This window comes from Hyaena hyaena, unplaced genomic scaffold (assembly GCF_003009895.1).
Source record: "Hyaena hyaena isolate Hyena2069 unplaced genomic scaffold, ASM300989v1 scaffold_42, whole genome shotgun sequence".
NCBI classification, from domain to species: Eukaryota; Metazoa; Chordata; class Mammalia; order Carnivora; family Hyaenidae; genus Hyaena; species Hyaena hyaena.
This window is the reverse complement of record NW_024080674.1, coordinates 2,401,468-2,418,620: the sequence shown is the minus strand read 5'-3', so window position 1 is coordinate 2,418,620 and position 17,153 is coordinate 2,401,468. Positions and strand designations below refer to the sequence as shown.

At 47.8% G+C, this 17,153-nt stretch overlaps 1 protein-coding gene across 3 annotated transcripts in view; it reads right to left on the bottom strand.

The window, feature by feature from the left end:
* Positions 1 to 17,153, bottom strand: part of ZFP64 (ZFP64 zinc finger protein) — a 93,962-nt gene that overhangs the window by 65,784 nt on the left and 11,025 nt on the right. For all 3 annotated transcript variants that reach the window (XM_039229973.1, XM_039229971.1, XM_039229972.1), the window contains exons 3-4: positions 2,175 to 2,336; positions 1,027 to 1,089 (exon numbers count right to left, since the gene is read on the bottom strand). In XM_039229973.1, the coding sequence (XP_039085904.1) occupies positions 1,027 to 1,089; positions 2,175 to 2,336 (225 nt within the window). The remainder of the gene's footprint in view (positions 1 to 1,026; positions 1,090 to 2,174; positions 2,337 to 17,153) is intronic.

Sequence of the window (17,153 nt, the reverse complement as noted above, 5' to 3'; positions counted from 1 at the left end):
TCCGCTAATTAGAATAAATCCAAGTGACGTGACACCGTGAGGTTGGGGAGAACATGATGATGACCCCATTGCAACCAAGGCAATTGCTGGCTGTGGCCAACAAATTTCAGAAATAACTGCTGGATAGTTCATCTTCCAAAGGCTGAGGCTAACTAGCGGACTTTGGGCAATTAGTGACAGCCCAGCTAAATTTCGGTGTCCCTCTATCTTACATGCACTTATACTCTCTGTGTTCACACTGTATCATTTGAATTATGAGTATCTAACACTTTGTTAAAAATAGTCTAAATGCAGTTCCTTCTCCATTCAGAAAATCTGGGAGACATAAAAATATATATTAAAGAAAATTAAAATCACCAGAAGTCATGTTTTTCTTTTCCCAGGCATCACTCTTTTCCTCTCCTTTTACTTTGTTTTTAAGGTAATCTCTACACCCAAGGTGGGGCTCGAACCCATGACCTCAAGATCAAGAGTCAGGTGTTCCACCGACTGGGCCAGCCAGGGGCCCCATCAATCTTTCCCTTTTTCATAAAAGTTTATTAATTAAGAAACTTATTTAATTTATTAATTAAATTTCACCTTCAAATGGCAAAAATAGCACATACACTCTGTATCCAGTGATATGATATAAATACACATAAAAATTTTACTTTTCTTCCCTTCTATCAATCATCACACACACACACACACACACACGCACATTTATAGGATCATCTCCAAATGAGAATCTGTACATTTAAATTGTAATTAATTTGGCTGATCAATCATCAAAAATGGTTGTAGCAGTTCACATTTCCACTAGCTAAGTTTGCTCATATCTGTTCCAGCACTGGATTTTATTGCTTTAAACATTTTCTGCCAAAACCACGTGCGGACATAGCATCTTACTTTTATTTAATTTGTATTTGTAGTCCTGTGATGATGGGCAAGGTTCTGGGTCCTATCACATGTCTGACTTGTCTGGATCCCTGGCTCCTGGCACAGAATACATGTCCCTGTCATATGTGCCAAAGAAATGTCACTTACCAGTGTGAATTTTTAAATGACGCTCCATGTCCTTCATGCCGTAGGCAGTCTTGAATTGGCAACCTTACAAAGGCAAGAAAAGATTAATTACAAAGGGAAACATAGTAACTTAAGGGTGGAGAAGCCTGGCAGAAACTTCCTTAACCAAGTGATGAAAGTTAACCCCACAGTAAACTGGACAAACAGGATCACATGCCTCCTGATACGATGCACCAAGAAGGACATGTTATCACTTCTGTGCTTTGTCCAAACTGCAGAGCTCCAATCTGATCGTGGAGGAATATCAGACAAACCCTAACTGAGGAACATTTTACAAAACAACTGGCCTGTACTTTGCAAAAATACCAAGGTCATGAAAGACAAAGCTTTAGGATTAAAGGAAACTAAAGACGGATGAAAACGCACATCAACGCGTGATCATGAATTAGATCCTAAACCAGGGGAAAATGCTTTTCTTTTGATATAGAGGATGTTAGTGAGAACCTGGTAAGATCTAAATAAGGTCTGTAGTTTGATAATAGTGCATATAAATGTTAATTTCCTGATTTTGAGGACTGTGCTGTGGTTATATAAAAGAGTTTCCTTGGTTCTAGGAAATATAAATTGCGGTATTTAGGGGTAAAGGGACATTTGGGGTAAGTCTGCAACTCACTCTAAAATGGTTTTTGGGGAAAATATGTATATAAAGAAAGGATAACATAGCAAATACAATATGTTAACATTTGGGGAATCCAGATGAAGGGCATACATACATTTTTGGTACTATTTTTGCAACTTTTCTGTAAGTCTGAGATTATTTCCAAATACAAAGTTTTGCTTTGTTTTGTTTTTAAAGGAAACAACGATCTTTCTGGATGTCTTTGTAAGCTATAGCACAGGGAGAAAAATGCAGTCACCGGGACACTCATGAATTTCATTTCAAAGGCCAGCGGCTGTAAATGCCTTAGGTTCCACGTGCATTGTAACCAGGGACAGTGAGAGATAGGTCGTATGTGATGACGTAAATGCTGTGGGGCTCTGATGCTTAAGCCAGGGACTTAGGAGCACATCTATGTCTATTTGTCAGGAATTCACCCGCTAAAGCTGCTGAATCCGGATTCTGTTAATGTCACATCCTCTACACACGCAGGACCCAATGCTGCCTTTACCTGGATAGCAACAGTTAAGCCTTTTCTGAGCAGGTGGGGCTGTGGGCTTTTTGGCACGTGACTTGGCTGGGAGAGAGATGACAGTGGCTGTCTGGTTTTCATTGCTTTCCGTGGGCAGGTAAGTTTGATAGCCATGTTCAAAAACAAATTCTGGAGCTGAAACTAAAAGATAGGATGGTTATTAGTTCTCATCATATGAATACCCAACAGCTCTTCTCTTTGCCTACCTTCCTCTATAGAGAACTTACAGGCTAAACTGCTTTCCCAGTTTCCTTAGGACCGATCCTGTGACCCTATTCTAGCCAGGGAGACACGAGAGAACATCTGTTGAGGGGCTTCCGGAAAAGATTTTCTTCCTAATTTAAAAAAAAAAAAAAAAAAGGCAGTTGAGGAAAGCTCATTCTTACTGCCCTGGCTGTCCCATTTTCCGTCTTAGGACTTGCTGGAGTCAGGATGTGATGCCTGGATCTTTGGCAGCCATTCTGGGACCATCAGGGGAGAGCAAGAAAATCCGATGTTGAGCCAGAACTCTGAGACTATCCAGATCCAGACTTATTAAGTAAACAGGAAGTGTCCCTATCATTTATACCAGGCATGCTTTCTATGATCTCCAGCCAAATGCATTTGGTACTTTCATAAGTTTTATCACAAAATCCTAACAAGCAACTGGAAAGGAACTGATCAAAGGGATTCTGGCACAGACTAAGAACTCTCTAAAAACACAAGTATTTTCCTAAAACAAAACACAACAAATGAAACAAAAACTCCTTGTATTCTCACTGAAGTTTTCAAGGGGAAAAAAGAGACCAAACAGCTTTATCATCGTAACCTTTATTTTTATCATTATAAAAAATAAAACAGGCAGTCTCAAATTTCTTCTCCTGCTTGTAAAACCTTTTGTGACTATTTCGTTAACTAAAGTTATGGTTTTGGGTTTGGAAATATTTTCTTCTTTAATTACACATAATTTGTCACACAGAGATTTGGTTTTATAGGAAGAGGCAATATGACCAATGGTGCGTCTGTTCGTTGGGTGAATTTTTCAGGCTGAGAGGTCCTAACGATGATGAAATTGTGAATTTATTGAATGAATTATTTTTGATTTCTCTAGACATTGGACAGGAAGCTCAGGCTTCTTATCTCCCCCCTTGGAGGACGTCTGGCAATGAGAGCATCATTGATGCAAGCCCACCAACACCTGCATTGCTACGGGAGTAAATGATTTCATGGTTTTAACTGTAACATGCAGGGGGAGAAGCTGAATGGCTTTTGCTTTAAAGTTGGCCAAAAGAGGGGCGCCTGGGTGGCTCAGTCGGTCAAGCGTTCAACTTCGGCTCAGGTCATGAGCTCACGGTTCGTGGGTTCAAGCCCCGCGTCGGGCTCTGTGCTGACAGCTCAGAGCCTGGAGCCTGCTTCGCATTCTGTGTCTCCCTTTCTCTCTCTGCCCTCTGTCTCTCAAAAAAAGAATAAATGTTAAAAAAAACAGTTGGCCAAAAGATTTTGCAAAACCGACGTTCTGTCTTCACGCTGAGTCCCTTGGATGCACGAACTGACCACACCTGCCTCTTGTTGAAATGTTTCCTCTACTCTGTGGGATATTGCTCTGCTTAGTTCTCAAAGTGTGGGCCCCAGCCAGCAGCCCCGGACCTAGGGAGGAGCTGGCTATAAAGGCAGATCCTCAGGCCCCGGCCCCACTGACTCACAAACCCAGCAACCTGTGTTCTGACAAGCCACCCAGGTTGTTTCGATACCTGGCCGAGCCTGAGAACCCCTGGTGCACACGGTCCTTTCCCACACGCCTGTCAGTAAGACTGTACCCAGCTTTGTCTAACCGGGGGCATCCATCGGTCCTGCTTGTTGCTTTACAAGAAAGCTGTTATTCCTCCAGTAACAACCATCTGCGTCATTAATATCAAATCGACCCCCCGCTACTGTTTTTCTGCGAACACAGTTACTTTTCATCTTCAACCCGGAACATCATGCAAGATCTTGGAAGATGTTAAACAATGAGGCTCAAAATACATAGTTCTGAAAAATGCACCCCCTTCTGCTGAAGTGACAACGATGTGTCCAACAGTGTTCAAGTTTGTTTGCACGCTCACAAAGACATTTGGGGTTTTTAAAAAAACAAAAAAAAATTAAATGTTTACTTATTTTTGAGAGGGACAGAGCATGAGCCTGGCAGGGGCAGAGAGAGAGGGAGACATGGAATCCGAAGCAGGCTCCCGGCTCTGAGCCGTCAGCACAGACCCCGATGCGGGGCTCGAACTCACAAACTGCAAGATCATGACTTGAGCGAAGTCGGACGCTTAACTGGCTCAGTCCCCCAGGCACCCCAAGACATTTGGGGTTTTTTTAGCGACTGTCTATTGGTCGACAGCAATCTCATTGATTCTAACAGGCACCTCCATTTCAGGTAAGTTAAAATCTATCTTTGAATTGGTAGAAGTCCAGATCTGGCCCTTTACTCTGTGTGTGACCTTGGGCCAGTTACGTAACCTCTTTGAGCCTCAGTGTCCTCATCTGTAAGTGGGGGATAATCACCGTGCCTACTTCCAAAGGATGCTGCAGAGTTTAATGGGTGACTCAGTAGCACAGGATGTGGCCACAGTCGACTGTCAAGGTCAGTCGGCAAAGTTGAACAGAACTGGGCACCAGTCTCTCAGCTGGAATGATCAAGGCCTAGGGTGACCTGCTGTCTCTGCTGAGGCTGAGGGGTGACCCCAGACACAGGACTCCACTGCTACAGCTGGAATGGCTGCTCACGCCACCATAAGACTTCTCAGCTTTCTACTCTATGACTTTTTAACAGGGAGGAGGCTGGAAGGTGCTGGGGGCATGGAGGTGGGCGTGGCTCACTCACCGGACTCCTCTTCGCAACCCTCCCAGGAGGCAGGTGCAGGGTCCCGCCCTCCTGGGGGACTGGCTGGGCTTGGTCTCCTAACTGCCCACCTGCCCCTCCCCCAAGAGCCTCAGCACCCCCTTCGTGGCAAGTGGCAATACAGGGAAGACGATATGGACCTGTTCTCCCATACGTGGTTTGCAAGTTTCTTCTCCCACTCGAGGATGCCTTTTTTAAAAAAAAATTTTAAATGTTTTATTTATTTTTAAGAGATAGAGAGAGACAGAGACAGAGCGCAAGCGGGGGAGCAGAGGGGGAGACACAGAATCTGAAGCAGCTCCAGGTTCCTAGCTGTCAGCACAGAGCCCGACGTGGGGCTCAAACTCACAAACTGTGAGATCACGGCCCGAACCGAAGTCAGATGCTTAACCAACTGAGCCTCCCAGGTGTCCCTCGGTTGCCTTTTTATTTTGTTTTTTTTTATTTTTGAGAGAGATAGAGACAGTGTGAGCAGGGGAGGGTCAGAGAGAGGGAGACACAGAATTGGAAACAGCCTCCAGGCTCCGAGCTGTCAGCACAGAGCCCGACGCGGGGCCTGAACCCATGAACCGTGAGATCTTGACCTGAGCTGAAGTCAAGACGCTCAACGGACTGAGCCACCCAGGCGCCCCCTCAGTTGCCTTTTTTAAAAACATGTTTATTTATTTATTTTGAGGGAGGGGTGAGGGGGAAAAAGAGAAGGAGAGAGAAAATCCCAAGCAGGCTCCGCACTGTTGGCGCAGAGCCCGAAGTGGGGCTCGAGCTCATGAATCATGAGATCAAGACCTGAGCCGAAATCAAGAGTCAGTTGCTTAACTGACTGAGCCACGCAGGCGCCCTCAAGGTTGTCTTTTCAATCTTATTTCCTTTGATGCACAGAAGCTGGATGGATTTCCATTTGTCTCTTTTTGCCCTTGATGCCCGAGCTTCTGGTGTCCTGGGGGAGGGCAGCAGGAAACAAAGGAAGCCACACCCCCGACTGCACGGATCAATTTGGGGGTCTAATGACACATAATGTCACCCCAAAGTAGACGAGTTCAAGACCAGAAAGGGTTTGTTCAAGAGCTTGGGCTCTTCAGTCTTATGCCCTTGAGCCTCAGTTTCCTCACCTGGCGAATGGGGACAATTTCTATTCCCATCTCCTAGAGCTACTGTGAAGATTAGACACCAGGCACATAAAGCTGCTACTGCTGTTGTCATGTTTCACGAACTTTTTCAGCAAATATTTTTTTAAATGTTTATTTTGCAAGAGGGCGAGAAAGAGTGGTCTAACCGACTAAGCCACTGAGGTGCCCCTCATTTATTAAGCACCTACTGTGTGCCAGGCACTGTTCCAGGCACTAGAAACACATCAGTGACCCAAAGGGACAAAAGTCGCTGCCTTCACGCCTGGGCGGCTCAGTCGGCTGCGTGTCTGACTCGTGATTTTGGCGTAGGTCCTCATCTCCCGGTTCGTGAGATCAAGCCTCGTGTCGGGCTCTGAGCGGACAGCGTAGAGCCTGCTTGAGATTTTCTCTCTCCTTCTTTCTCTGCCCCTCCCTCTGCTCAAAAAAAAAAAAAAAATCCCTGCCTTCATGGAGCCAGCACTGTCACTGGGAGTGGTGTAGGCGACAGCTCAAACACATGCTCTATAGCTGATATACAGCCGAATGCTATGGAGGAAACTAAGCAGAGAAGAGTTACAGGGAGTTCTGCACCGGGCGGGGGAGCACTTTTAAGTAGGGTGACCTGTGAAGGCTTCAGGGAGAAGGTGACATTTCAGAATGTGGAATCACATCATTATTAATAGGTCCTGGTGCAGGTGGCTGCAGTTCAACAACCAAGAAAGGAACATGGGGGTATCTGGTTACCGAGTCTCGCTGGAGCCTCGCGAAGGGGTCCCCACCCCTGGCTTCTTTCTAGGAGGCCCTGAGAAGAGCAGCGCCTACACACACCCTGGGAGAGGCTTCCAGTTGCCTTGATCACTGGCGAGGGGGGGAGGGGTGCTGCTTCAGGCCCTTTAGGTGTCTGTGGGTGAGGGGACATTGGAGCAGCCATTCGTTCCCAGGCCGTAAGGGAGTGTGAGTGGTCCCAGTGATCCGAGGCCAACTTTTTGCAAGAGTTCGGGGCCTCATCTCCGCCTCCGGCCTGGGGAGGAAAATCAGGCCCCACGTTCAGTGAGATCAGCCCCTCCCCCACAGCCTCCGGGAAGTCGCAGCCTTGCACACCTGCTTCGCGCTTGCGGGTTTGGGGTCTGTCTCCGGGGGGATTTCCCTGGCTTTCTTGTGTGTTCAGATGTGCACCGAGTGCCCTTTGTTGTAGTTAAGTCCTGGTTTGTGGCCAGGGCATGGCGGGCATGCAGTTACTCAGTTTTGATGCTGCCTAAAATATAAGGCTGTTATATGAACAGAGAACCCAAATCTCAGAGGTCATACTGCTCGGTGTCTTAACCCGCTGGGGCCACATGCACCAGGAGCGGGGTAGCCCCTTTTCCACAAAACTGCCCTTCGGATATCTGAAGGTGGCTTTCACATCTTCCGACCCTTTTGGCTTCTCCCTTCTCTTCCTTAATTTTTAAAAACTCCACTTTTTATCCTTGTTTTTTTTTTAATTAAAAATTTTTTACATGTTTATTTATTTTGATATAGAGAGACAGAGTGCAAGCAGAGGAGGGGCAGAAAGACAGGGAGACATAGAACCCGAAGCAGGCTCCAGACTCTGAGCTGTCAGCACAGAGTCTGACACGGGGCTCGAACCCATGAACCAAGAGATCATGACCTGAGCCAAAGGTGGATGCTCACCGACTGAGCCATCCGGGCACCCCCTATCCTTGCCTTTTTAAATTAAAAACTTTGTTTTTTAAAGATTTTATTTTGAAATAATTTCTCCACCCAACGTGGGACTCAAACTTACAACCCTAGGATCAAGAGCTGCCATCCTTTACCAACTGAGCCAGCCAGGCACCCCTGTATTTTTAAAAAATGTGTTTATTTTCAGAGAGAGAGAGAAAGAGAGAGAGAAAGACTGAGATTGCACATGGGGAACGGACAGAGAGAGAGGGAGACAGAGAGAATCTCAAGCAGGCTTGGCAGTGTCAGCACAGAGCCTGATGTGGGGCTTGAACTCATAATAAACTGTGAGATCATGACCTGAGCTAACGTCAGCCGCTTAAGCCATTGAGCCGCCCAAGCACCCCTGCTTTTTCTTCTTTTTAAATAAAAGTAAACGCTAATTGCCGAAAATCTAGAGTACAGAAAAACTATAGGGCAGAAAATTGAAACTGCCCAAGGCGGTATTATGCTCATTACATACTGTACTTTTTCTCTAAAGCACTTATCTCTACTGGGATCAAATAATTACTTGGGAAATTATCTAATTGTCGTCCTCCCCTCCCTTTGGTTGAATGGGACATCCAAGGACACACCTGTCCATCACTGCCTCCCAGCACCTAACATAGAACTTGGCAAAGGGTAGGGGCTCAAAGAACATTTGTGAAATGATCTACCCCATGGCTAACACATCCTTTGTATATAGATTTAAAAAGTGTAAAACTGGGATCATGGCTTAAATCCTGTATAGCCCCCTTTTTGTTAAAAAAAAAAAAAAGTCACCATTTGAAGCCGTTTGCCATGCTATCATTGGTCTCAAACACAATTTTAACTGGCTACATTCTATTCCTCCATTTTGGCTGAGCATATAGCTAAATTACTGAGTGTGTTTCTAGGTATTTATTTTTATAAATAATACCTATCCCAAATTAAAAAAAATTTTTTTTAACGTTTATTTTTGAGAGAGACAGAGCACAAATGGGGAAGGGGCAGAGAGACAGGGAGACACAAAATCCGAAGCAGGCTCCAGGCTCCGAGCTCAACGCAGGGCTCGAACTCACCAACCATGAGATCACCCCCACCCCCACCCTGGCTGAAGCCTGTTGCCCAACTGACTGAGCCACCTTGGTCAGAATGGTGTGGTCATTGTATTACTTGGTGACACATAATTATCAGATCCTTTCTACAGATTTAAATCAGCTTACACTCTCCCCTTTACGATCACAACACATCAGCTATTTGACAGGACAAAATGAGATCATTTTAGTTAACCTACATTTCTTTTACTGCTGGTGAAGTTGAATTCCTTTTAACATTCTTTTATCCATCCCTATACCTTCTACAGTGAACTCCTTGTTTATGCAATTTTCTCTCTTTTTCTACTGAGTTTCACTTTTTTCTTATTGACTTGCACACAAGCTTTACAGATTGAGGATATCCTCACATTGTCATGTATTCAAATCCATTGCACTTTTCTGTTTCCTCCCATGCTGTCCATGCATACGATTCCCATTTAGGGCTCTGGATCCAACTGCAAACTCTGAATTCATCTCTTGAGGAAAAAAAAGCCACTCACGCCCTTCCAAAGGGCTCTTTCCGGGCCAGGTTCCAACCTGACTCCGCCCCCTCTCTCTGCCGCGGCTGATTGGTCCAGCAGCAGATACCTGACAGGAGCCGAGCCAATCAGACGCTCTCGCCCTGAAGGTAGGAATTGGGACTAAGATACCGCAGTTTGGTGTGAACTTTCCTTTTGTAAAAGAAAAGAAGAAAAGAGAAAAGAAAAGAGACGAAAAGAAAAGAAAAGGGAAGAGAAGAGAAGAAAAGAAAAGAGAAGAGAAGAAAAGAGAAAAAAGAAAAGAGACGAAAAGAAAAGAAAAGAGAAGAGAAGAAAGAAAAAAGAAAAGAAAAGAGACGAAAAGAAAAGAAAAGAGAAGAAAAGAAAAGAGAAGAGAAGAGAAGAAAAGAGAAAAAAGAAAAGAGACGAAAAGAAAAGAGAAGAAAAGAAAAGAGAAGAAAAGAGAAGAAAAGAAAAGAGAAGAAAAGAAAAGAGAAGAGAAGAAAAGAGAAAAAAGAAAAGAAAAGAAAAGAAAAGGAAAGGAAAGAAAAGGAAAGGAAAGGAAAGGAAAGGAAAGGAAAGGAAAGGAAAGGAAAGGGAAGGGAAGGGACAGTCAGGCAGACAGCCTCCTGGGAACCTGGGATCACTCTGGGGATGGATGGAACTGGGCATTTCTTTAAAACGCAGGTTCAATTCAGTGGTGCTTTAAAACAAGCCTTCGCTGGCTGGTTCATATTCCCAGGACCCTGTTCAGAGCCGCGGAGACGGCACCCCCACGGGAAGGGATTCTGGGTATCTCCACGTTTCACCGAAGTTTAGGTGCTTCTGAGGCACAGACAAGTTTGGGAAACAGTGGCATGAAGGCTCTTCTAAAGGGTGCTGTGCAAGTGGTTAAGCGCGATTACCTAGCCAGGTGGCCTGATTGGCCACTTTCTGGCTCTGTCATCTTGGACGGCTGCTTTGTGCCTTTGCTGGTTATTGGTTAAATGGGGATTATAATTCTTAGTACCTAATTTATGGCTCATATGCAGAGCTTAGAAAAGAGATGGCGAATAAGCAGTGCGTAAGAATTGGCTCCTACTATTACCATCAGATCCTTCTAGCAAATCATTATATAGTCTGTCTTACTAAATTGCTCACCTGCTCAACAACCTTCAATGGCTCCCCAGCTCCTTCAGAATAAAGGCCAGAGCGGAAGCACGGTTCCTACCACATACACTCTTTGTCATTCCAGCCACCGTTACCAGATCTTGCTTTGAGCTTCTCCACCTTGAAACCACCTTTAGGAAATGCTCCCTTCCCACCATCTTCCTCCCAGAGGCCAGCGGGTCTTTCAAGGACTATTATACATTTGATCTCACTCACCATTTCCCCCCTGGCTTTCCGCACTGGGACCAATCTACTCCATTAACTCTTTGCACAAGGCCAGACTTGTCACCGGCGGCTGGTTTTGTATGTCTTACGGCTAAATTCTCTGCCCCCGTGGATTTGGAAATCTCCAGGGACAGGCACCTCCATTGTCTCGGCTCCAGCGCCTGGCACACAGCAGTCCCAGGGGACCCCGCTGATGGGGCAGACACTATGTCACGCGCTACACCCACATTAATCTAATTCGCACAGCTGCCCTCTCCTGTGCCCACTCCAGAGCTGTTTTATTGAGGTCCACGGTGTGCCAGGTCTGGTGCTGAGGGGGCAGGAAAAATAGGCCCATGAGGTCCCTGCGGGCAGGGAGAGTCACAATCCAGCAAACAAAAAATTAAACCACTAATTTGGGGGCCCACAGGCCAAACTGAGCCTTCAGAGTCTCCCTCTCTTTTTTTTTTTTTAATTTTTTAAATGTTTTTTATTTATTTCTGAGAGAGAGACAGCGTGAGCAGGGGAGGGTCAGAGAGAGAGGGAAACACAGAATCTGAAGCAGGCTCCAGGCTCTGAGCTGGCCGTCAGCACAGAGCCCGATGCGGGGCTCGAACCCACAAACTGTGTGCTCGTGACCTTACCCGAAGTCGGACTCTTAACCGCCTGAGCCACCCAGACGCCCCCAGACTCTCTTTTAAGGCTTTCAAAATCAGTGAGGTGGGCTGGGTCTCCCCTATCTCTGGCCAGGGACCACTATGTACACAAGTGGTTGAGTCAGTTGGTCACTCACTGCGACAGGGAAACCTCATTTCACGAGAGCCATGGAGCATCTCAGGAACAGGTTGCTACGAAGGACTTATTGCTGGTTTGGGGCTCATGGTAGGTGAGGTTTGGGGCGGCCTGAGGAAGCCTGCGTGCGAGCTGTCAGGAAGTGGGGAAAAGTCTATGATTTGGTATCTTAATAAGACTGAGAAGGAGAGTTGGGGCGCCTGGGTGGCTTAGTCAGTTAAGCGTCCGACTTTCGCTTAGGTCACGATCTCGCGGTTTGTGGGTTTGAGCCCCGCGTCGGGCTCTGTGCTGACTGCCAGCTCAGAGCCTGGAGGCTGTTTCAGTCTGTGACTCCCTCTCTCTCTGACCCTCCCCTGCTCACGCTGTCTCTCTCTCTCTCCTAGAAATAAATTTTAAAAAACATTAAAAAAAAAAAAGACTGAGAAGGAGAAAAGGCTCACCTGTGACAGGCAGAGGAGCAGCTGTCACTCAGAGAAGTGGGGGGAGGGGATGTTTGGTATTTGGCATCTTGGGAGGAGGGGGCGGTCTTATGTTGGTCCCCTTCTGCCAGGGTCCCAGCACAGCCCAGCTCATGCCCACATTCTGGGAACTGTTTCCGATCAACAGGAGACCAGCCCGGGCTCCGAGTCACACCCAGACACAGCTGGTGATGCTTCCCGGCTACCGGGCTGCTTTCCTTTCCCAGCTGGCTGTCCCCAGGCCCTCCCACTCCGCACCGCGGCATATCTGCTGCTGCATTCGCTGTCACGGCCTGGCCTCTGACAGCATCTGAATCCACTTCTCCAGCTAACTAAAGACCGCTTACCCCCAAATTGCTAGTTCATTGCAAGTGAGACATCTAAGTGCTGGGTGGGGAAGCCGTAAAACACCTAACTCCCCGAGGTTAGGGGGCGGTGGGGAGAGGGAGAAATCATGGAGAGCTTCTAGGTGGAGGTGACTTGGAGGCTGGGACCCAAAGGGTAGGAATTCACTAGAGGGGGAGGGAAAGATCATTCCAGGCCAAGAGGTTGATTTAATTACTATTGGCTGGGGGCTTGTCATGAGGCAGGCCCTGCAGCCGCATTTTCTGTGCTGTTTCGTTTTCACAGCCCTCGGATGCGGTACGAAGATCTAACACTGGAAGCGCTGAGTGTCTTCCATGGAGGAGCCCCAGCATGTGAGAGTTGGGGAACCGGATGCTGAGACCCTGTTACCTGCCCCAGGTTACCTATCAGCAGGTAGTACAGCTGGGAACTGACCTCGAGGCAATCTGACCCGGATTCTTTTTTTTTTTTTTTAAATGTTTGTTTATTTCTAGGAGAGAGAGAGAGACAGCGTGAGCAGGGGAGGGTCAGAGAGAGAGGGAGACACAGATTCTGAAACAGGCTCCAGGCTCTGAGCTGGCAGTCAGCACAGAGCCCGATGCGGGGCTTGAACCCACGAACCGCGAGATCATGACCTAAGCGAAAGTCGGACGCTTAACCGACTAAGCCACCCAGGCGCCCCCTGACCCGGATTCTTTAACTGCCAAGCCATGTGCCCTTTCTATTTATCCTTGTCTCCACTTCAAAAACAAGACACCAGGAGCTCCTGTAATTCATCACAGTTGCGAGACTCGTCAGTCCCTATGTGGCCAAGACTCCAACTCAGGGGCCTAACTCCTAAGCCCTGTTATTTTCAGAACTGAGAAGGTGTATGCGGGATGCTCATTCTTTTCTCACCAGCACCAATATCGAACGTTACTGTGCCTGTAGCAAAGTTCTTAAACCAAACGCCATGCAAAAATGCAGCTTTCAAAGCTAGCAGGCAGAGAATAAAGTCTACCTGATACCCAACTATTATTATTATTTCCTTTTAGCTTCAGCTATTATTGGATAGAGAAGAGATAGAGATGAGCTGAGTGAGGAAGGGTCTGGCTTCATCAAGGACTGGGAGGCACCAACCAGTTTGGACAATGCCTGCGTGAGAATGTCTGGAGAAGTCTGCCCGCGTCGGGGGTGAGACCGTGGCCTTCCACTTGGCCGAGACCTGGAATCCCTTAGGAACTTGTTAAACATACAGAAGCCTGAGCCTCAGCCTCAGAGACGTGGAGTCAGGAGGTGGGGCTCGGGCACCGGTGTTTTTAACAAGCTCCCCGGAGATCCTGGTCCACAGGTGGGTCAAGGAACTGCCACTAAGTGGAACACGGAATCCCCAAGCTTTTGGAGACTCAGGCCCAGAAAACCAACTGAATCAGTGTGAAAGAAGGGGGTGGGGGCGGGGGGGGGGAGCAGTCCTCTGCCGATTTCGTGGAGAAGCAGAAACGATGAGTCAGGCAGAGACGGAACACACCGCAGATCTCTCCATCCATTCGCCATCTGTTCGTTCATCTCCATGTTCATAAAAGCGGTTGTTTACTGAGCCCAATCACTCTGTCCCAGACCCTTTATGTGGATTATCACAGAGTCCTCCAATAACACAATGATTAATAGGCATCAGGCATCTAATTCTATTACCTAATAGTATCAGGCGGCGCTGTAACCTCTTTTTGCGCACGAGGAACATTAAGCAGGGAGCAGAGAGCAACGTGCCCGCGGTTAGGGCTGCTGGGTGGCAGGCAGCGATGCGAGCCCGGCAGTCTGTCTCCAGAGCTCGTGTCTCCCAGCAGACCGAGGTCTCCAGGCCCAGCCCGAACGTTCGGGGCGGCCGGCCAAACGGAGGCATGGCCAGAGCGAGGGACCGCAGGGTGGTGGAAATGCCAAGGGGAGGGTGAGTGTCTTTGAGCAACAACACGGGACAGAAGGAGGAGCGGGTATGTGGGTGCGGGGTCAGCTCCACGATGCACGGGAGATGGGGGCAGCTGGCCATTCCCAGCGAAGGCTGGTACTGGGGATCCAGTGGTGATGGGAGGGGTGCTGCCCCGGCTCAGCGATGGGACGGACCTGAAGTTTGTTCCCCACTGAAGTTTGTTCATTTAGTTACAGGGACCTGGCCCGGGCTGGGGGACAGTGTGTGCGTGCTGGCATCGGTGTAAGAAAGTTCCATGCAGGGGCGCCTGGGCCGCTCAGTTGGTTAAGCGTCCGACTTCGGCTCAGGTCATGATCTCACTGCTTGTGAGTTCGAGCCCCACGTCGGGCTCTGTGCTGACAGCTCGGAGCCTGGAGCTGCTTCGGATTCTGTCTCCCTCTTTCTTGCCCTTCTCTTGCTCGTGCTCTGACTCTCTCTCTCAAAAATAAAGAAACATTAGGGGCACCTGGGTGGCTCAGTTGGTTAAGCGTCCAGCTTCGGCTCAGGTCATGATCTCGCGGTTCGTGGGTTCGAGCCCCGCGTCGGGCTCTGTGCTGACTGCCAGCTCAGAGCCTGGAGCCTGTTTCCAATTCTGTGTCTCCCTCTCTCTCTGACCCTCCCCTGCTCATGCTGTCTCTCTCTCTCAAAAATAAATAAAACATTTAAAAATAAATAAATAAACATTAAAGAAAAGAAAACAAAGAGTTCCATGCAGAGGAAACAACACGGTGCAGAGCCTCCGAAGCAAGGAAACAGGGCTTGTCTGGAAGACAGAGGACTTCATCTCGGCTGCCGCCATAGAGTGGAGGGTGCCGGGGGGGGGGGGGGGGGGGGGGGGGGGGGGGGGGGGGGGGGGGGGGGGGGGGGCGGTGCCCTGAGATGAAACGAGATCCTCTGTGTGTGGACGGTCATGCCAGGTGAAGGCAGAAAAAGTATTTCAGGCCGAGGGAACAGCCCGAGGAAAGGCTCAGAACGCAGAAAGGGGCAATGGCCACAAATAAAGCCTCTGGACCCAGAGACATTATTCTACAGGCTTCGTACCCAGTGTGTGGGGCTATAGGAGTTTGACTTTGAGGACAATGAACAGGGAGAGGGCCCCTGGGGTACAGGCCAAATGTGTAAGTCCCAGGACTGTCCCGAACTGGTGGTGGCCGGTTGGCTGTGTCTCCTCCCCACTAAGAGCATCCCTTGGTCCAGCGGTAAAATCAGAAGGTTGTCCCCTTAAGGCTTGTGAAGCGATCAGATCATTATATTTCAGTGTTTTAAAAACTCAGCAGAGGGGCGCCTGGGTGGCTCAGTCGGTTAAACATTGGACTTGGGCTCAGGTCATCATCTTGCAGTCCGTAAATTCAAGCCCCACATCCAGGTCTCTGCTGTCAGCGTAGAGCCCACTTCAGATCCTCCGTCACCATCTCTCTCTACCCCTCCCCCACTTGTGCTCACTGTCTCTCGCTCAAATATAAACTTTCAAAAAAAAAAGACTCAGCAGAAACATTCTTTTGGATGCATTAAGGAGACAACCACAGGGGCGCCTGGGGGGCTCAGTTGGTTAAGTGTCCGACTTCAGCTCAGGTCATGATCTCATGGTCCATGGGTTCGAGGCCCACGTCGGGCTCTGTGCTGACAGCTCGGAGCCTGGAGCTACTTCGGATTCTGTGTCTCCCCCTCTCTCTGCCCCTCCCCTGCTCATGCTGTCTCTCTCTCAGAAATAAATAAAAAACATTAAAAAAAAAAAAAAGGAGACAACCACAAAACGTTGCTTAGTGCCAAAAAATTCAAACGCCAGGATAGAATCAACAAGGTGAAGGCTAGTGCGCCCCCTTCAGACATCCTCTCGGCTCCTCAGCTCCAGATTAACGGCCTGCTACACAGTGTCAGAGAAAAGGCTAGAAGCGGCCTGTGGGCTCGGTCAAGCTCATGAATGTATTTTGTTTGGCCAACAGGGTTTTAGCATTTGGGACATTTCACATTTTTCAGCCTCCCAGAAAAACCCAAGTATCTAAGTGGGCAGCTGGACCTGTGGATGAGCCGTGCACACTTTTTTCCACGCGTTTTCTCTACTTTCCCACAGTCCCCGCCAGCGTCCATCACCTGACGCACAGCTTACCTCTATCATTAACATTACCCGCCTCATTCCTGTTCTAGAAGCCTACCTTGAACATAATACCGTGCATGGATGCAAATGTATGTATTTTTATTTACACTTACCCTGAGAATGTCTTATCCTTTCCTTCCACTTTTCAAGACTAAGTCATAGTTCATTGTCCAAATCTCTGATGTCCACTTATCTAATTACCTTTTGATATATACATGTACATATACAAAGGTTCCACTTTCTTTTTTTATGTCTGTTTATTTATGTCTGTTTGTTTATTTAGAGACACACGAGGGTGGGGGTGGGGGGAGAAGGGCAGTGAGAGAGAGAATCCCAAGCAGCCTGCATGCTCAGTGTAGAGCCTGACTCGGGGCTTGAACTCACGAACCTCGAGATCGTGACCTGAGCCGAAGTCAACAGTCGGAGGCTCAACCAACTGTGCCACCCAGGCACCTCTAACGGTTCCACTTTTTTGATGGCATATACCATAAATTAATAAAATTTTACAGGATGCATAAGTTTATAAAATTTTACAGGATAAATGCTGAGACGTGGACTTACTGGGGAAATGTGTTCATGTACATTTTATTTTATTTTTTTTTTAATTTTTTTTATTTATTATTTCTAGGAGAGAGAGAGAGAGAGACAGCGTGAGCAGGGGAGGGTCAGAGAGAGAGGGAGTCACAGACTCTGAAACAGGCTCCAGGCTCTGAGCTGGCAGTCAGCACAGAGCCCGACGCGGGGCTCGAAC